The 22,763-nt window shown below is 45.5% G+C and overlaps 1 protein-coding gene across 1 annotated transcript; it reads right to left on the bottom strand.

Moving 5' to 3' along the window:
* Positions 1–16,007: 16,007 nt before the first annotated feature.
* LOC143766718 (E3 ubiquitin/ISG15 ligase TRIM25-like) lies at positions 16,008–18,558 on the bottom strand. The gene has a single exon (XM_077254576.1). It carries the CDS (start codon positions 18,506–18,508, stop codon positions 16,787–16,789), a length of 1,722 nt encoding a protein of 573 aa, XP_077110691.1. The 5' UTR covers positions 18,509–18,558; the 3' UTR covers positions 16,008–16,786.
* Positions 18,559–22,763: the final 4,205 nt, after the last annotated feature.

The following is a 22,763-nucleotide window of genomic DNA, read 5'->3' as shown; positions in this document are numbered from 1 at the left end:
AAGTATTTTAATGAAATAAAACAATGAACACAAGTTTGACCATTTTATTGTTACTGCTAATTCATGCGACACCCTCGATTTCCTGTAATAAATGAAACAAATAACAAACCAACAATATACCATACCTGTCCGGCGTTCAGTCCCACGCCATAATCCGTATGTAGGGGATATACAGTTTACAACCACGAGCAGCGCTAATGCGACAGTCCCGGCAGTGAACTACTGGGGAATGAATGAGAAGCTGCCGGCGGCAGCATCAGTGACTGCGCTGACATCACTGATGCTACGCTGTCTCACAGACTGATCACCTAATCAGAAGCTCAATAAGTAGAATGAGGTGTCCTCTGGCGGCAATTCAACTGACACTGGAATGGAATGGCTGTCAGACATGGAGAGAAGATGATTTTTATAAAACTGTGCAGTGGTCTCCTAATTTTTGCCAGAGCTGTATACACACTGCAAAATAAGTTCTCTTGTCCTGTATATACACACTGCACAGTACCACTCCTCCTGTATATACACACTGCACAGTACCACTCCTCCTGTATATACACACTGCACAGTACCACTCCTCCTGTATATATACACTGCACAGTACCACTCCTCCTGTATATATACACTGCACAGTACCACTCCTCCTGTATATATACACTGCACAGTACCACTCCTCCTGTATATACACACTGCACAGTACCACTCCTCCTGTATATACACACTGCACAGTACCACTCCTCCTGTATATATACACTGCACAGTACCACTCCTCCTGTATATATACACTGCACAGTACCACTCCTCCTGTCCTGTATATATACACTGCACAGTACCACTCCTCCTGTCCTGTATATACACTGCACAGTACCACTTCTCCTGTCCTGTATATATACACTGCACAGTACCACTCCTCCTGTCCTGTATATATACACTGCACAGTACCACTCCTCCTGTCCTGTATATATACACTGCACAGTACCACTCCTCCTGTATATATACACTGCACAGTACCGCTCCTCCTGTCCTGTATATATACACTGCACAGTACCACTCCTCCTGCCCTGTATATATACACTGCACAGTACCACTCCTCCTGCCCTGTATATATACACTGCACAGTACCACTCCTCATGTCCTGTATATATACACTGCACAGTACCACTACTCCTGTATATATACACAGCACAGTACCACTCCTCCTGCCCTGTATATATACACTGCACAGTACCACTCCTCCTGTCCTGTATATATACACTGCACAGTACCACTCCTCCTGTATATATACACTGCACAGTACCTCTCCTCCTGTCCTGTATATATACACTGCACAGTACCACTCCTCCTGCCCTGTATATATACACTGCACAGTACCGCTCCTCATGTCCTGTATATATACACTGCACAGTACCGCTCCTCCTGTCCTGTATATATACACTGCACAGTACCACTCCTCCTGACCTGTATATATAATCTGCACAGTACCACTCCTCCTGTCCTGTATATATACACTGCACAGTACCACTCCTCCTGTATATATACACTGCACAGTGCCACTCCTCCTGTCCTGTATATATACACTGCACAGTACCACTCCTCCTGTCCTGTATATATACACTGCACAGTACCACTCCTCCTGTCCTGTATATATACACTGCACAGTACCACTCCTCCTGTCCTGTATATACACTCACCGGCCACTTTATTAGGTACACCTGTCCAACTTCTTGTTAACACTTAATTTCTAATCAGCCAATCACATGGCGGCAACTCAGTGCATTTAGGCATGTAGACATGGTCAAGACAATCTCCTGCAGTTCAAACCGAGCATCAGTATGGGGAAGAAAGGTGATTTGAGTGCCTTTGAACGTGGCATGGTTGTTGGTGCCAGAAGGGCTGGTCTGAGTATTTCAGAAACTGCTGATCTACTGGGATTTTCACGCACAACCATCTCTAGGGTTTACAGAGAATGGTCCGAAAAAGAAAAAAAATCCAGTGAGCGGCAGTTCTGTGGGCGGAAATGCCTTGTTGATGCCAGAGGTCAGAGGAGAATGGGCAGACTGGTTCGAGCTGATAGAAAGGCAACAGTGACTCAAATCGCCACCCGTTACAACCAAGGTAGGCCTAAGAGCATCTCTGAACGCACAGTGCGTCGAACTTTGAGGCAGATGGGCTACAGCAGCAGAAGACCACACCGGGTACCACTCCTTTCAGCTAAGAACAGGAAACTGAGGCTACAATTTGTACAAGCTCATCGAAATTGGACAGTAGAAGATTGGAAAAACGTTGCTTGGTCTGATGAGTCTCGATTTCTGCTGCGACATTCGGATGGTAGGGTCAGAATTTGGCGTAAACAACATGAAAGCATGGATCCATCCTGCCTTGTATGGAGCATCTTTGGGATGTGCAGCCGACAAATCTGCGGCAACTGTGTGATGCCATCATGTCAATATGGACCAAAATCTCTGAGGAATGCTTCCAGCACCTTGTTGAATCTATGCCACGAAGAATTGAGGCAGTTCTGAAGGCAAAAGGGGGTCCAACCCGTTACTAGCATGGTGTACCTAATAAAGTGGCCGGTGAGTGTATACACTGCACAGTACCACTCCTCCTGTCCTGTATATATACACTGCACAGTACCACTCCTCCTGTATATATACACTGCACAGTACCACTCCTCCTGTCCTGTATATATACACAGCACAGTACCACTCCTCCTGTATATATACACTGCACAGTACCACTCCTCCTGTATATATACACTGCACAGTACCACTCCTCCTGTCCTGTATATATGCACTGCACAGTACCACTCCTCCTGTCCTGTATATATACACTGCACAGTACCGCTCCTCCTGTCCTGTATATATACACTGCACAGTACCCCTCCTCCTGTCCTGTATATATACACTGCACAGTACCCCTCCTCCTGTCCTGTATATATACACTGCACAGTACCACTCCTCCTGTCCTGTATATATACACTGCACAGTACCGCTCCTCCTGTCCTGTATATATACACTGCACAGTACCCCTCCTCCTGTCCTGTATATATACACTGCACAGTACCACTCCTCCTGTCCTGTATATATACACTGCACAGTACCACTCCTCCTGTCCTGTATATATACACTGCACAGTACCACTCCTCCTGTCCTGTATGTATGCACTGCACAGTACCACTCCTCCTGTCCTGTATATATACACTGCACAGTACCGCTCCTCCTGTCCTGTATATATACACTGCACAGTACCCCTCCTCCTGTCCTGTATATATACACTGCACAGTACCACTTCTCCTGTCATGTATATATACACTGCACAGTACCACTCCTCCTGTCCTGTATATATACACTGCACAGTACCACTCCTCCTGTCCTGTATATATATACTGCACAGTACCACTCCTCCTGTCCTATATATACACTGCACAGTACCACTCCTCCTGTATATATACACTGCACAGTACCGCTCCTGCTCTCCTGTATATATACACTGCACAGTACCACTCCTCCTGTCCTGTATATATACACTGCACAGTACCACTCCTCCTGTCCTGTATATATACACTGCACAGTACCACTCCTCCTGTCCTGTATATATACACTGCACAGTACCACTCCTCCTGTCCTGTATATATACACTGCACAGTACCACTCCTCCTGTATAAATACACTGCACAGTACCACTCCTCCTGTCCTGTATATATACACTGCACAGTACCACTCCTCCTGTATATATACACTGCACAGTACCACTCCTCCTGTCCTGTATATATACACTGCACAGTACCACTCCTCCTGTCCTGTATATATACACTGCACAGTACCACTTCTCCTGTCCTGAATATACACTGCACAGTACCACTCCTCCTGTCCTGTATATATACACTGCACAGTACTACTCCTCCTGTCCTGTATATATACACTGCACAGTACTACTCCTCCTGTCCTGTATATATACACTGCAGAGTACCACTCCTCCTGTCCTGTATATATACACTGCACAGTACCACTCCTCCTGTATATATATACTGCACAGTACCACTCCTCCTGTATATATACACTGCACAGTACCTCTCCTCCTGTATATATACACTGCACAGTACCACTCCTCCTGTCCTGTATATATACACTGCAGAGTACCACTCCTCCTGTCCTGTATATATACACTGCACAGTACCACTCCTCCTGTATATATACACTGCACAGTACCACTCCTCCTGTCCTGTATATATACACTGCACAGTACCACTCCTCCTGTCCTGTATATATACACTGCAGAGTACCACTCCTCCTGTCCCGTATATATACACTGCACAGTACCACTCCTCCTGTATATATACACTGCACAGTACCACTCCTCCTGTCCTGTATATATACTGCACAGTACCACTCCTCCTGTCCTGTATATATACACTGCACAGTACCACTCCTCCTGTCCTGTATATATACACTGCACAGTACCACTCCTCCTGTCCTGAATATACACTGCACAGTACCACTCCTCCTGTCCTGTATATATACACTGCACAGTACCACTCCTCCTGTCATGTATATATACACTGCACAGTACTACTCCTCCTGTCCTGTATATATACACTGCACAGTACCACTCCTCCTGTATATATACACTGCACAGTACCACTCCTCCTGTCCTGTATATATACACTGCACAGTACCACTCCTCCTGTCCTGTATATACACTGCACAGTACCACTCTTCCTGCCCTGTATATATACACTGCACAGTACCACTCCTCCTGTCCTGTATATATACACAGCACAGTACCACTCCTCCTGTATATATACACTGCACAGTACCACTCCTCCTGTATATATACACTGCACAGTACCACTCCTCCTGTCCTGTATATATGCACTGCACAGTACCACTCCTCCTGTCCTGTATATATACACTGCACAGTACCGCTCCTCCTGTCCTGTATATATACACTGCACAGTACCCCTCCTCCTGTCCTGTATATATACACTGCACAGTACCACTCCTCCTGTCCTGTATATATACACTGCACAGTGCCACTTCTCCTGTCATGTATATATACACTGCACAGTACCACTCCTCCTGTCCTGTATATATACACTGCACAGTACCACTCCTCCTGTCCTGTATATATACACTGCACAGTACCACTCCTCCTGTCCTGTATATATACACTGCACAGTACCACTCCTCCTGTATAAATACACTGCACAGTACCACTCCTCCTGTCCTGTATATATACACTGCACAGTACCACTCCTCCTGTATATATACACTGCACAGTACCACTCCTCCTGTCCTGTATATATACACTGCACAGTACCACTCCTCCTGTCCTGTATATATACACTGCACAGTACCACTTCTCCTGTCCTGAATATACACTGCACAGTACCACTCCTCCTGTCCTGTATATATACACTGCACAGTACTACTCCTCCTGTCCTGTATATATACACTGCACAGTACTACTCCTCCTGTCCTGTATATATACACTGCAGAGTACCACTCCTCCTGTCCTGTATATATACACTGCACAGTACCACTCCTCCTGTATATATATACTGCACAGTACCACTCCTCCTGTATATATACACTGCACAGTACCTCTCCTCCTGTATATATACACTGCACAGTACCACTCCTCCTGTCCTGTATATATACACTGCAGAGTACCACTCCTCCTGTCCTGTATATATACACTGCACAGTACCACTCCTCCTGTATATATACACTGCACAGTACCACTCCTCCTGTCCTGTATATATACACTGCACAGTACCACTCCTCCTGTCCTGTATATATACACTGCAGAGTACCACTCCTCCTGTCCCGTATATATACACTGCACAGTACCACTCCTCCTGTATATATACACTGCACAGTACCACTCCTCCTGTCCTGTATATATACTGCACAGTACCACTCCTCCTGTCCTGTATATATACACTGCACAGTACCACTCCTCCTGTCCTGTATATATACACTGCACAGTACCACTCCTCCTGTCCTGAATATACACTGCACAGTACCACTCCTCCTGTCCTGTATATATACACTGCACAGTACCACTCCTCCTGTCATGTATATATACACTGCACAGTACTACTCCTCCTGTCCTGTATATATACACTGCACAGTACCACTCCTCCTGTATATATACACTGCACAGTACCACTCCTCCTGTCCTGTATATATACACTGCACAGTACCACTCCTCCTGTCCTGTATATACACTGCACAGTACCACTCTTCCTGCCCTGTATATATACACTGCACAGTACCACTCCTCCTGTCCTGTATATATACACAGCACAGTACCACTCCTCCTGTATATATACACTGCACAGTACCACTCCTCCTGTATATATACACTGCACAGTACCACTCCTCCTGTCCTGTATATATGCACTGCACAGTACCACTCCTCCTGTCCTGTATATATACACTGCACAGTACCGCTCCTCCTGTCCTGTATATATACACTGCACAGTACCCCTCCTCCTGTCCTGTATATATACACTGCACAGTACCACTCCTCCTGTCCTGTATATATACACTGCACAGTGCCACTTCTCCTGTCATGTATATATACACTGCACAGTACCACTCCTCCTGTCCTGTATATATACACTGCACAGTACCACTCCTCCTGTCCTGTATATATATACTGCACAGTACCACTCCTCCTGTCCTATATATACACTGCACAGTACCGCTCCTCCTGTCCTATATATACACTGCACAGTACCACTCCTCCTGTATATATACACTGCACAGTACCGCTCCTGCTCTCCTGTATATATACACTGCACAGTACCACTCCTCCTGTCCTGTATATATACACTGCACAGTACCACTCCTCCTGTCCTGTATATATACACTGCACAGTACCACTCCACCTGTCCTGTATATATACACTGCACAGTACCACTCCTCCTGTCCTGTATATATACACTGCACAGTACCACTCCTCCTGTATATATACACTGCACAGTACCACTCCTCCTGTCCTGTATATATACACTGCACAGTACCACTCCTCCTGTATATATACACTGCACAGTACCACTCCTCCTGTCCTGTATATATACACTGCACAGTACCACTCCTCCTGTCCTGTATATATACACTGCACAGTGCCACTTCTCCTGTCCTGAATATACACTGCACAGTACCACTCCTCCTGTCCTGTATATATACACTGCACAGTACTACTCCTCCTGTCCTGTATATATACACTGCACAGTACCACTCCTCCTGTCCTGTATATATACACTGCAGAGTACCACTCCTCCTGTATATATACACTGCACAGTACCACTCCTCCTGTCCTGTATATATACACTGCACAGTACCACTCCTCCTGTCCTGTATATATACACTGCACAGTACCACTCCTCCTGTATATATACACTGCACAGTACCACTCCTCCTGTCCTGTATATATACACTGCACAGTACCACTCCTCCTGTATATATACACTGCACAGTACCACTCCTCCTGTCCTGTATATATACACTGCACAGTACCACTCCTCCTGTCCTGTATATATACACTGCACAGTGCCACTTCTCCTGTCCTGAATATACACTGCACAGTACCACTCCTCCTGTCCTGTATATATACACTGCACAGTACTACTCCTCCTGTCCTGTATATATACACTGCACAGTACCACTCCTCCTGTCCTGTATATATACACTGCACAGTACCACTCCTCCTGTATATATACACTGCACAGTACCACTCCTCCTGTCCTGTATATATACACTGCACAGTACTACTCCTCCTGTCCTGTATATATACACTGCACAGTACCACTCCTCCTGTCCTGTATATATACACTGCAGAGTACCACTCCTCCTGTCCCGTATATATACACTGCACAGTACCACTCCTCCTGTATATATACACTGCACAGTACCACTCCTCCTGTCCTGAATATACACTGCACAGTACCACTCCTCCTGTCCTGTATATATACACTGCACAGTACCACTCCTCCTGTCATGTATATATACACTGCACAGTACTACTCCTCCTGTCCTGTATATATACACTGCACAGTACCACTCCTCCTGTATATATACACTGCACAGTACCACTCCTCCTGTCCTGTATATATACACTGCACAGTACCACTCCTCCTGTCCTGTATATACACTGCACAGTACCGCTCCTCCTGTACTGTATATATACACTGCACAGTGCCACTTCTCCTGTCATGTATATATACACTGCAGTACCACTCCTCCTGTCCTGTATATATACACTGCACAGTACCACTCCTCCTGTCCTGTATATACACTGCACAGTACCACTCCTCCTGTCCTGTATATATACACTGCACAGTACCACTCCTCCTGTCCTGTATATATACACTGCACAGTACACTCCTCCTGTCCTGTATATATACACTGCACAGTACCACTCCTCCTGTCCTGTATATATACACTGCACAGTACCACTCCTCCTGTATATATACACTGTTGTGAATTCCGTTCTCGGGCTCCCTCCTGTGGTCATGAGTGGTACTTTGTGAGTTCTGTTCATGGGCTCCCTCTGGTGGCTTTTAGTGTTACGGCTGGTCTGTAGCTGGACTCCAGCTGCCTCGTTTCCTGCTAGGCTTGCTGCCTATTTAACTCCATCTGGACCTTTACTTGTTGCCTGCTGTCGTTGTATTCAGTACTGGTTCAGATCTCTCTGGGACTTCCCTTGTGACCTGTCTCCTCGTCGAGAAGCTAAGTTCATGCTAGTCCAATTTTGCTCATTGCTATTTGAAAATGTTTCTCAGTATATTATGAGTTCAGTCCAGCTTGCTTATATGCTATTTGATTGCTAGCTGGAAGCTCTGGGGTGCGGAGTTGCGCCCCTCACATCGTGAGTCGGTGTGGCGGTCTTTTTGTATTCTCTGCGTGGATACTTTTGTAGTATTTTATATTGACCGCACAGATTCCTTGCTATCTTCTGACTATTTAGTTATTAGCGGGCCTCATTTGCTAAAACCTATTTTCATTTCTATGTTTGTGTTTTCCCCTTAAACTCACCGTTATTATTTGTGGGGGGCTGCTTACACTTTGGGGAAAATTTCTCTGAGGCAAGTGAGGCTTTGTTTCTCTCTAGGGGTAGCTAGTTTCTCAGGCTGTGAACGAGGCGTCTAGGCCGAGTTAGGAACGCTCCACGGCTGCCTATAGTGTGTTTTTGATAGGATCAGGATTGCGGTCAGTAAAGTTCCCACATTCCCAGAGCATGTCCTTATTTTTGGTTTACCCATCAGGTCAGTTCATGTGTTCCTTACCACCAGGATCATAACAATACACTGCACAGTACCACTCCTCCTGTATATATACACTGCACAGTACCGTTCCTCCTGTCCTGTATATATACACTGCACAGTACCACTCCTCCTGTCCTGTATATATACACTGCACAGTACCACTCCTCCTGTATATATACACTGCACAGTACCGTTCCTCCTGTCCTGTATATATACACTGCACAGTACCACTCCTCCTGTCCTGTATATATACACTGCACAGTACCACTCCTCCTGTATATATACACTGCACAGTACCACTCCTCCTGTCCTGTATACATACATTGCACAGTACCACTCCTCCTGTCCTGTATATATACACTGCACAGTACCACTCCTCCTGTCCTGTATATATACACTGCACAGTACCACTACTCCTGTCCTGTATATATGCACTGCACAGTACCACTCCTCCTGTCCTGTATATATACACTGCACAGTACCGCTCCTCCTGTCCTGTATATATACACTGCACAGTACCCCTCCTCCTGTCCTGTATATATACACTGCACAGTACCACTCCTCCTGTCCTGTATATATACACTGCACAGTGCCACTTCTCCTGTCATGTATATATACACTGCACAGTACCACTCCTCCTGTCCTGTATATATACACTGCACAGTACCACTCCTCCTGTCCTGTATATATATACTGCACAGTACCACTCCTCCTGTCCTATATATACACTGCACAGTACCGCTCCTCCTGTCCTATATATACACTGCACAGTACCACTCCTCCTGTATATATACACTGCACAGTACCGCTCCTGCTCTCCTGTATATATACACTGCACAGTACCACTCCTCCTGTCCTGTATATATACACTGCACAGTACCACTCCTCCTGTCCTGTATATATACACTGCACAGTACCACTCCTCCTGTCCTGTATATATACACTGCACAGTACCACTCCTCCTGTATATATACACTGCACAGTACCACTCCTCCTGTCCTGTATATATACACTGCACAGTACCACTCCTCCTGTATATATACACTGCACAGTACCACTCCTCCTGTCCTGTATATATACACTGCACAGTACCACTCCTCCTGTCCTGTATATATACACTGCACAGTGCCACTTCTCCTGTCCTGAATATACACTGCACAGTACCACTCCTCCTGTCCTGTATATATACACTGCACAGTACTACTCCTCCTGTCCTGTATATATACACTGCACAGTACCACTCCTCCTGTCCTGTATATATACACTGCAGAGTACCACTCCTCCTGTATATATACACTGCACAGTACCACTCCTCCTGTCCTGTATATATACACTGCACAGTACCACTCCTCCTGTCCTGTATATATACACTGCACAGTACCACTCCTCCTGTATATATACACTGCACAGTACCACTCCTCCTGTCCTGTATATATACACTGCACAGTACCACTCCTCCTGTATATATACACTGCACAGTACCACTCCTCCTGTCCTGTATATATACACTGCACAGTACCACTCCTCCTGTCCTGTATATATACACTGCACAGTGCCACTTCTCCTGTCCTGAATATACACTGCACAGTACCACTCCTCCTGTCCTGTATATATACACTGCACAGTACTACTCCTCCTGTCCTGTATATATACACTGCACAGTACCACTCCTCCTGTCCTGTATATATACACTGCACAGTACCACTCCTCCTGTATATATACACTGCACAGTACCACTCCTCCTGTCCTGTATATATACACTGCACAGTACTACTCCTCCTGTCCTGTATATATACACTGCACAGTACCACTCCTCCTGTCCTGTATATATACACTGCAGAGTACCACTCCTCCTGTCCCGTATATATACACTGCACAGTACCACTCCTCCTGTATATATACACTGCACAGTACCACTCCTCCTGTCCTGAATATACACTGCACAGTACCACTCCTCCTGTCCTGTATATATACACTGCACAGTACCACTCCTCCTGTCATGTATATATACACTGCACAGTACTACTCCTCCTGTCCTGTATATATACACTGCACAGTACCACTCCTCCTGTATATATACACTGCACAGTACCACTCCTCCTGTCCTGTATATATACACTGCACAGTACCACTCCTCCTGTCCTGTATATACACTGCACAGTACCGCTCCTCCTGTACTGTATATATACACTGCACAGTGCCACTTCTCCTGTCATGTATATATACACTGCAGTACCACTCCTCCTGTCCTGTATATATACACTGCACAGTACCACTCCTCCTGTCCTGTATATACACTGCACAGTACCACTCCTCCTGTCCTGTATATATACACTGCACAGTACCACTCCTCCTGTCCTGTATATATACACTGCACAGTACACTCCTCCTGTCCTGTATATATACACTGCACAGTACCACTCCTCCTGTCCTGTATATATACACTGCACAGTACCACTCCTCCTGTATATATACACTGTTGTGAATTCCGTTCTCGGGCTCCCTCCTGTGGTCATGAGTGGTACTTTGTGAGTTCTGTTCATGGGCTCCCTCTGGTGGCTTTTAGTGTTACGGCTGGTCTGTAGCTGGACTCCAGCTGCCTCGTTTCCTGCTAGGCTTGCTGCCTATTTAACTCCATCTGGACCTTTACTTGTTGCCTGCTGTCGTTGTATTCAGTACTGGTTCAGATCTCTCTGGGACTTCCCTTGTGACCTGTCTCCTCGTCGAGAAGCTAAGTTCATGCTAGTCCAATTTTGCTCATTGCTATTTGAAAATGTTTCTCAGTATATTATGAGTTCAGTCCAGCTTGCTTATATGCTATTTGATTGCTAGCTGGAAGCTCTGGGGTGCGGAGTTGCGCCCCTCACATCGTGAGTCGGTGTGGCGGTCTTTTTGTATTCTCTGCGTGGATACTTTTGTAGTATTTTATATTGACCGCACAGATTCCTTGCTATCTTCTGACTATTTAGTTATTAGCGGGCCTCATTTGCTAAAACCTATTTTCATTTCTATGTTTGTGTTTTCCCCTTAAACTCACCGTTATTATTTGTGGGGGGCTGCTTACACTTTGGGGAAAATTTCTCTGAGGCAAGTGAGGCTTTGTTTCTCTCTAGGGGTAGCTAGTTTCTCAGGCTGTGAACGAGGCGTCTAGGCCGAGTTAGGAACGCTCCACGGCTGCCTATAGTGTGTTTTTGATAGGATCAGGATTGCGGTCAGTAAAGTTCCCACATTCCCAGAGCATGTCCTTATTTTTGGTTTACCCATCAGGTCAGTTCATGTGTTCCTTACCACCAGGATCATAACAATACACTGCACAGTACCACTCCTCCTGTATATATACACTGCACAGTACCGTTCCTCCTGTCCTGTATATATACACTGCACAGTACCACTCCTCCTGTCCTGTATATATACACTGCACAGTACCACTCCTCCTGTATATATACACTGCACAGTACCGTTCCTCCTGTCCTGTATATATACACTGCACAGTACCACTCCTCCTGTCCTGTATATATACACTGCACAGTACCACTCCTCCTGTATATATACACTGCACAGTACCACTCCTCCTGTCCTGTATACATACATTGCACAGTACCACTCCTCCTGTCCTGTATATATACACTGCACAGTACCACTACTCCTGTCCTGTATATATACACTGCACAGTACCACTCCTCCTGTCCTGTATATATACACTGCACAGTACCACTCCTCCTGTATATATACACTGCACAGTACCACTTCTCCTGTCCTGTATATATACACTGCACAGTACCACTCCTCCTGTCCTGTATATATACACTGTACAGTACCACTCCTCCTGTCCTGTATATATACACTGTACAGTACCACTCCTCCTGTCCTGTATATATACACTGTACAGTACCGCTCCTCCTGTCCTGTATATATACACTGCACAGTACCGCTCCTGCTGTCCTGTATATATACACTGCACAGTACCGCTCCTCCTGTCCTGTATATATACACTGCACAGTACCGCTCCTCCTGTCCTGTATATATACACTGCACAGTACCACTCCTCCTGTCCTGTATATATACACTGCACAGTACCACTCCTCCTGTCCTGTATATATACACTGCACAGTACCACTCCTCCTGTCCTGTATATATACACTGCACAGTACCACTCCTCCTGTCCTGTATATATACACTGCACAGTACCACTCCTCCTGTATATATACACTGCACAGTACCACTTCTCCTGTCCTGTATATATACACTGCACATTACCACTCCTCCTGTCCTGTATATATACACTGCACAGTACCACTCCTCCTGTATATATATACTGCACAGTACCACTCCTCCTGTCCTGTATATATACACTGCACAGTACCACTCCTCCTGTCCTGTATATACACTGCACAGTACCACTCCTCCTGTCCTGTATATATACACTGCACAGTACCACTCCTCCTGTCCTGTATATATACACTGCACAGTACCACTCCTCCTGTATATATACACTGCACAGTACCACTCCTCCTGTCCTGTATATATACACTGCACAGTACCACTCCTCCTGTATATATACACTGTTGTGAATTCCATTCTCGGGCTCCCTCCTGTGGTCATGAGTGGTACTTTGTGAGTTCTGTTCATGGGCTCCCTCTGGTGGCTTTTAGTGTTACGGCTGGTCTGTAGCTGGACTCCAGCTGCCTCGTTTCCTGCTAGGCTTGCTGCCTATTTAACTCCATCTGGACCTTTACTTGTTGCCTGCTGTCGTTGTATTCAGTACTGGTTCAGATCTCTCTGGGACTTCCCTTGTGACCTGTCTCCTCGTGAGAAGCTAAGTTCATGCTAGTCCATTTTTGCTCATTGCTATTTGAAAATGTTTTGTCAGTATATTATGAGTTCAGTCCAGCTTGCTTATATGCTATTTGATTGCTAGCTGGAAGCTCTGGGGTGCGGAGTTGCGCCCCTCACATCGTGAGTCGGTGTGGCGGTCTTTTTGTATTCTCTGCGTGGATACTTTTGTAGTATTTTATATTGACCGCACAGATTCCTTGCTATCTTCTGACTATTTAGTTATTAGCGGGCCTCATTTGCTAAAACCTATTTTCATTTCTATGTTTGTGTTTTCCCGTTAAACTCACCGTTATTATTTGTGGGGGGCTGCTTACACTTTGGGGAAAATTTCTCTGAGGCAAGTGAGGCTTTGTTTTTCTCTAGGGGTAGCTAGTTTCTCAGGCTGTGAACGAGGCGTCTAGGCCGAGTTAGGAACGCTCCTCGGCTGCCTATAGTGTGTTTTTTATAGGATCAGGATTGCGGTCAGTAAAGTTCCCACATTCCCAGAGCTTGTCCTTATTTTTGGTTTACCCATCAGGTCAGTTCATGTGTTCCTTACCACCAGGATCATAACAATACACTGCACAGTACCACTCCTCCTGTCCTGTATATATACACTGCACAGTACCACTCCTCCTGTATATATACACTGCACAGTACCGTTCCTCCTGTCCTGTATATATACACTGCACAGTACCACTCCTCCTGTCCTGTATATATACACTGCACAGTACAACTCCTCCTGTATATATACACTGCACAGTACCACTCCTCCTGTCCTGTATATATACACTGCACAGTACCACTTCTCTGTCCTGTATATATACACTGCACAGTACCACTCCTCCTGTCCTGTATATATACACTGCACAGTACCACTCCTCCTGTATATATACACTGCACAGTACCACTCCTCCTGTCCTATATATATATACACTGCACAGTACCACTCCTCCTGTCCTGTATATATACACTGCACAGTACCACTCCTCCTGTCCTGTATATATACACTGCACAGTACCACTCCTCCTGTATATATACACTGCACAGTACCACTCCTCCTGTCCTGTATATATACACTGCACAGTACCACTCCTCCTGTCCTGTATATATACACTGCACAGTACTACTCCTCTTGTCCTGTATACACTGCACAGTACCGCTCCTCCTGTATATATACACACTGCACAGTACCACTCCTCCTGTCCTGTATATATACACTGCACAGTACCACTCCTCCTGTATATATACACTGCACAGTACCACTCCTCCTGTCCTGTATATATACACTGCACAGTACCACTCCTCCTGTCCTGTATATATACACTGCACAGTACTACTCCTCTTGTCCTGTATACACTGCACAGTACCGCTCCTCCTGTATATATACACACTGCACAGTACCACTCCTCCTGTCCTGTATATGTACACTGCACAGTACCACTCCTCCTGTATATATACACTGCACAGTACCACTCCTCCTGTCCTGTATATATACACTGCACAGTACCACTCCTCCTGTCCTGTATATATACACTGCACAGTACTACTCCTCTTGTCCTGTATACACTGCACAGTACCGCTCCTCCTGTATATATACACACTGCACAGTACCACTCCTCCTGTCCTGTATATATACACTGCACAGTACCACTCCTCCTGTATATATACACTGCACAGTACCACTTCTCCTGTCCTGTATATATACACTGCACAGTACCACTCCTCTTGTCCTGTATACACTGCACAGTACCGCTCCTCCTGTATATATACACACTGCACAGTACCCCTCCTCCTGTCCTGTATATACACACTGCACAGTACCCCTCCTCCTGTACCATTTATTTGGTTCTAGATGCTTGAATTCTCAATATACTATTATAATAAATGCTACTTGTTTTTTACGATACTGTAGATAGAATCATTTTTATTCATTTGCAAAGTTAATTTATCTGAAACATAATTCCTAATCCCCCACGATCTTCCTGTAGCAACCTCAGGATGGAGATTTAGAGCTTACTGCATACATTTCAACAGGGAACTCAATGTTAACAGTATTGCCCATCCATTGGTGGCTGTAGGCCGCCAACATTTTATCATAGTACTCTATCTAGTCTGGAAGTATTACTAAAAAACAAACAAACCATACAGTGCTATAAAATTATATATCCAGAAAATCTAAAAAAAACCTTAATGATAAAAAGGTTGAGCTTAGAGGAACAGTAGAGAATTTTGGCTTCTTTTGGCTGTGCATGGGTCGATTGTGGTATCACAAGTCAACTTCACATCCAGGAGCTCAGTTCTAAGATTGCATACAACCTGTGAACAGGTGTGACCCAAGGCTTAATTCTGGAGATCCCCTCTAAGAGGATTGTCTAGCACCACTCCAGCCATCTGAGGTGGCCGCTGTATCTTTATGCTTGACAAGGTTCATGCATGATCTCCAATTTACCGTTATGAACTCGTCCTTTTCATGACACCGGAAGTGTAGACGTAACATCATCGTCACCGCTCACCTCCAGATTCAGAACTGAGACCACCGCTTTAAGTCCATGAGGCCCCTCTTCTATCAAGTCCCTCTTCGTTCGGTCAATCGCTGAATTAAATATTTTCCAACCCGAGAAAGGAGGACAATTTGGGGTTTTCGATAATTACTGTGAATTTTGTAGTAGCTCTCCTGTCATGATGAGGTTATCTCTAGCTCCGGAGTCTTAACCAGGATTGGTTCCACACACAGAAGACAACATGGAGGGGCTCAGTAAAGGTGGTCTTGAAGGTGTGTAGATGTTGTAATGGGTGACAAAGCTCATAGAACGATAGACGTCCGGCCTCATAATCCAGGTAAATTCTGATTCTTTCCGCAGAACTCTGTTTTGTCAAGAAGACAACTTTTCCACCATGACTCACGGAATACCGATTGTATTCTCTCTTTAAAGCCCATGATTTGCAGTTAGCCCCCACAAAGGACTTTGGCCCATTTCTCTCCATACTGGGATAACACATCCCTATCATCCAGTAATTTGTCCCACTGGTTTCCACCTCCCAGTATTGCCGACCTGAAAAACTCATGGTGCTTAACACCTGGGGATGGGTGGTAAATCTCTTAGGGTGCTCATAAAGATTTTGATTGTTCTCAGTTCTGGAGGCCGATTTGAAGTCACCTGATAAGGAAACATTATTAGAAGACGTTTGAGCGTCCAGTGTCAAACCAGTAGCTTCACGACAGTAAAGGTCATTATTTATACTCATCACTATATCCGATAGCGTAGTGTGTAACATCTCACAGATCAGACCTTCATCAAAGTTTCCAACTGAATGGATATCTGGATAGTGGGCTGATGTGGTTAACTTGAAGCCATGGCCTAACAGGACCACCTTGGGTTTATAGTTTTTTTCATGTGACCCATTGTTGGTTCGGTGTGACCTAGAATGTACTTTTCTGGTAGGGGTAGGTGCCAAGTTTGCAACTGAATGGATATCTGTATTGGTACTGTCCTCATCTTTTGTATCTTCAGTCTGAAAATGGGAGGCACCTTCTTGTAAGACTGTTAATGGATCAGTGATAACGCAAATCTCCTTGATATTGCTCATTTCAGTGGACAGGTCATCCCTGTCTTCTTCTAGTTGGTGGATCTTATCAGAGAGTGATAACGACGCTTTCTCTTCTTGACACGAGGTCTCACTTAGAACTTGGATTTGTAGCAGGTCGAGCTGATTTCGATTGTTTTGTATGATGTCCGTTTGTCTCTTTTTTATTTCAGCAGCTCTCTCTGGAAGTTTTGTCTTGCGGTCTTGTAGGATCTTGAGTTTGTCCTCAGCCTCATTTTTAATTTTAGAGAGGTTCTCCTGGATATCTTGTAGCTCTGTCTTCATGTTATATGCAGCATCAGGTAGGAGCTCTAACTCATGCCCTTTGTGATTTCCGACCAGTGAGCAAGACATGCAGTCGTTGTCCTTGGAGCAGTAATACTTAAAGATTTCGTTGTGAATAGGACATTTTTTGATCTTTGGGGATGAGGTGGGATTGCATAAGATGTGCTCTGGGGCCTTGCTGTGGAGTCTTAGGTGATTCTCACATAGAGACGCTTCGCACAGTAGGCAGGACTTAATGGCAGCTACAGACGAATGAAAGCAGTAATCGCAGATGATCACCTCTTCCACCTCTTTCTGCTCTTGATTGGTAGACAACAAACGTTCTGCTATGCTGCTGAGAGTGACGTTCCCCTGTGGCGATGGCCTCTCACTAAATTTTTCATTGCAGTGAGGGCATTTATAGTTCCGAGTGGAGTCCTGTTCACCCAGCAGACGATCGACACACTCACGACAGAACTTGTGTCCACATCTCAGCGAGACAGGGTCCTTAAAAATGGACTTACAGATGAAGCAGGTCAGCTCATCCTTCAGATCTACGGCTTCCATCGTTCTAGAAGGTGGAATGAATGAGGGCGTTCCTGGTTATATCAAGGAGTTTAGGCACATATTAGTCTTGATAGACAAGGTATGCGAGATATACTGTTCCTGTCAATAGGAAAAAGGTCAATCCTCCAACGCTGTTCATGAAATTACAAAAGTCAGCACATAAAGGTGCTAGTGGGTTACGAAAGGTTGTTGACTGTAGGCTTGCAAGTGACTTCATTTTCTGAGGGGGAAAGAGCAGAACAGAATCATGGAATATTTACCTTATGGTTTGAGGCTCATCTATCAGGCCACAATGCAAAATCTCACCCAAGTCACTTCAATCTTCATGTGACATTAAAAATACTGGATCTTCTCATACCTCCCAACTTTTGAAGATGGGGAAGAGGGACAAAGTTTGCGGCGCGCAACGTGCGCTGCAGCAAATTTTAGGCCACGCCTCTGACCACACCCATTCATAATTAGTCACACCCATATCCACGTCCCAACCACACCCATTTAACACTGCTGATCACACTGTTTCATATACAATAATTAAAAACAAAAAAATATGGCTACACAGTGCTCCATACTGTATAATGGCCACACATGATGCTCCATACTGTATGATGACCACACATGATGCTCCATACTGTATAATGGCCACACATGATGCTCCATACTGTATGATGACCATACATGATGCTCCATACTGTATAATGACTGCACATGATGCTCCATACTGTATAATGACCGCACATGATGCTCCATACTGTATAATGACCACACATGATGCTCCATACTGTATAATGACTGCACATGATGCTCCATACTGTATATTGGCTGCGCATGATGCTCCATACTGTATAATGACCCCACATGATGCTCCATACTGTATAATGACCGCACATGATGCTCCATACTGTATAATGACCGCACATGATGCTCCACACTGTATAATGACCGCACATGATGCTCCACACTGTATAATGACCGCACATGATGCTCCACACTGTATAATGACCGCACATGATGCTCCATACTGTATAATGACCACACATGATGCTCCATACTGTATATTGGCCGCACATGATACTTCGTACCATATAATGGCCACACATAGCTACTCCTACACACGCGGCTGCGCTCCGTACACTTTGCACACACGGCTCCGCTCCATACACCTCGCACACACACGGCTCTGCTCCATACACCTCGTACACACACGGCTCTGCTCCATACACCTCGTACACACACGGCTCTGCTACATCCACACTATACACACACGGCTCTGCTCCATACACCTCGCACACACACGGCTCTGCTCCATACACCTCGCGCACACACGGCTCCGCTCCATACACCTCGCGCACACACGGCTCCGCTCCATACACCTCGCGCACACACGGCTCCGCTCCATACACCTCGCGCACACACGGCTCCGCTCCGTACACCTCATACACAAACGGCTCCGCTCCATACACCGCACACACACGTCTCCGCTCCATACACCGCGCACACACGGCTCCGCTCCGTACACCTCATACACACACGGCTCCGCTCCATACACCTCGCGCACACACGGCTCCGCTCCATACACCTCGCGCACACACGGCTCCGCTCCGTACACCTCATACACACACGCCTCCACTCCATACACCTCGCACACACAGAGCTCCGCTCCATACACCTCGCACACACACGGCTCCGCTCCATACACCTCGCACACACAGCTCCGCTCCATACACCTCGCACACACACGGCTCCGCTCCATACACCTCATACACACACGGCTCTGCTCCATACACATCGTACACACACAGCTCCACTCCATACAGGTCATACACACACGGCTCTGCTACATCCACACTGTACACCTCCTGACCCCACACAAGGCGTTACTTACCTTATCCTGCGGCTGCAGCACCATGTAGCAAGTTGGCAACAAGCAAAGGCAGCCGAGTCCTGCAATCCACGGAGGTCCCGATCATGTGACCCCTGACTCCTCCCCTCCTGTGACCTCATCACAGGTCCTGTGCACAGAAAGCAGGCAGCCATACGGAAGGGTAAGGGCCCCGGGGCATGGCTTACAAGGGGGCGCGTCGGCTCGTTCTCCTGCTGTCTGCGGGATCAGAGCGTCCCGTGCTGGACAGCGGGGCAAAGGCTGAAAACCGGGACAGTCCCGCACAATGAGGGACGGTTGGGAGCTATGTCTTATGTGGCAGAAGGGCCTTGACACCTTCATATGCTACCTCTGTAGCTCCTTTGCTTATTTGTCTAGTATTATTAAGAGTACTATACGTACCTATTCAACTGCTAATACGTGTATAGGAAAGACAACAATATATGGGCCCTACAAGAAGTAATCCATGCAGTTTTATAGCATTTAGGGATTTGCAATGTCGAAAGATCCTCCGACCATGTCCATAGACAGAGAGGAGCGTTGGCGCCCATGCAGATTTCAGATGCCATTTTTGGATAACTTGCGGATCGCCGCGGATCTGAAAATTATCACCTATTGTCTAAATAGATGGTAATGATGCTTTACATGTTGGAAACATAACCCCCAAGGTGTCTGGAAATCAGAAGGGACAATACCCTCTATATATAGGACATACATTAACTGTTCTTCCTGGACACAGAGGAAAAAAGTCTTATATTAAGCCTTTGGCTTTATTATTTTTATCACTAGTCAAAGTTCAAACAGCTAAAGTTTTAGTTCTTTTATATTAGGCGTCACAAAGGTGTCACGTCCTCCTGGAAGACCTGGAGTTAGACAGTCACATCAGGGTACTGAATTGCAGGTCTTCTTCAGAGATGGTGTGAGTTGTGTCCCATACAAAATGGATGTGGTTACCTCTGGTGCTGAAGAGGTTAATGACCCTTTCTATGCTGGTCAGAAACATGCAACTCCATTTCAGCTGCTTCTGATCTGATCTGGTCATTACCTTATTGTTCCTGCCAGTGAAAGATTCATCTTCCTGTGCTGTGTGCTAAAGCTACGTGATTGGAGTAGAGTTGTTGTAGTAATGCTCTGTGGTAACTGTAGTACGTGTGCGTTTATCTCCTGGTCCCATTTAGTTTATTCCTCCCTGTCCCTATCCTCCTCCCTACTGATAGCTAGTGCTTTTGTATGACAGAGGTTTTCCGTTATCCCTGTTTTGTCTTTGTGTCTTGTTTACCTTACATTTCTGTCCCATGCCTCATGGATCGGGGAGAGGACAGATCAGGGTTTAACAGGAGCATAGTAAGGTCAGAGACTCGGACCGCTCTACCTTCAAGAGTACCCATGGGACAGGGATCGTGAGGGTATGTGCACGCGTCAGGATTTCTTCAGGATTTTTTGCGGTTTTTTTGCGGATTTCCCCAATAAAAACGCTATAATACCCCATAAAAAAACGCATACATTATGCATCCTATCATTTAGAATGCATTCCGCATTTTTTGTGCAAATGTTGCGGGTTTTTTTCCGCAAAAAAAACGCATTCCGGAAAAAGAAGCAACATGTTCATTATTTTTGCGGATTTTTTTCGGATTTCCCATGAAATTGGAGTGTCCGGAAAAAACACATAAATTCCGCAAAAAAAAAAAGCGCAAAAAACGCAAAAAATTCATGCGGATTTCTGGCAGAAATGTCCGAAAATTTCTGCAAGAAATCCTGACGTGTGCACATACCCTCAGGGTATGTGCTCACGTCAGGATTTCTTGCAGAAATTTCCTGAAGAAAACAGGAAATTTTCTGCAAGAAATCAGCTTTTTTTTTTTGCGTTTTTTTCCCGTTTTTTTTTAGCATTTTGCAAGAATAATTAGCTTGCAGAATGCTAAAGTATTCCAAGCGATCTGTAGCATCGCTTGGAAAACTGATTGACAGGTTGGTCACACTTGTCAAACATAGTGCTTGATAAGTGTGACCAACTTTTTACTATTGATGCAGCCTATGCAACATCAATAGTAAAAGATAGTGTTTACAAAAAATTAAAAAAAATGGTTATACTCACCTGCAGACAGCCGATCTCCTCAGCGGCTTCCGTTCCTATAGATGGTGTGTGTGCAGGACCTTCGATGACGTCGCGGTCACGTGACCGCGACGTCATCGCGGTCATGTGACCGCGACGTCATTGCAGGTCCTTCACACACACCATCTATAGGAACGGAAGCGGCAGCATGCATCGCTGAGAGGCGGGAAGACATCGAAGGTGAGTATAGGACTATTTTTTATTTTAATTCTTTTTTTTTTTACCAATTATATGGTGCCCAGTCCGTGGAGGAGAGTCTCCTC

Source organism: Ranitomeya variabilis, chromosome 4 (assembly GCF_051348905.1).
Source record: "Ranitomeya variabilis isolate aRanVar5 chromosome 4, aRanVar5.hap1, whole genome shotgun sequence".
Classification (NCBI taxonomy): Eukaryota; Metazoa; Chordata; class Amphibia; order Anura; family Dendrobatidae; genus Ranitomeya; species Ranitomeya variabilis.
This window is presented reverse-complemented; position numbering and strand designations above follow the sequence as displayed.

Bases quoted from the DNA above. Each gene is read 5' to 3' on its own strand.
- LOC143766718 (XM_077254576.1), bottom strand. From the start codon at position 18,508: ATGGAAGCCGTAGATCTGAAGGATGAGCTGACCTGCTTCATCTGTAAG.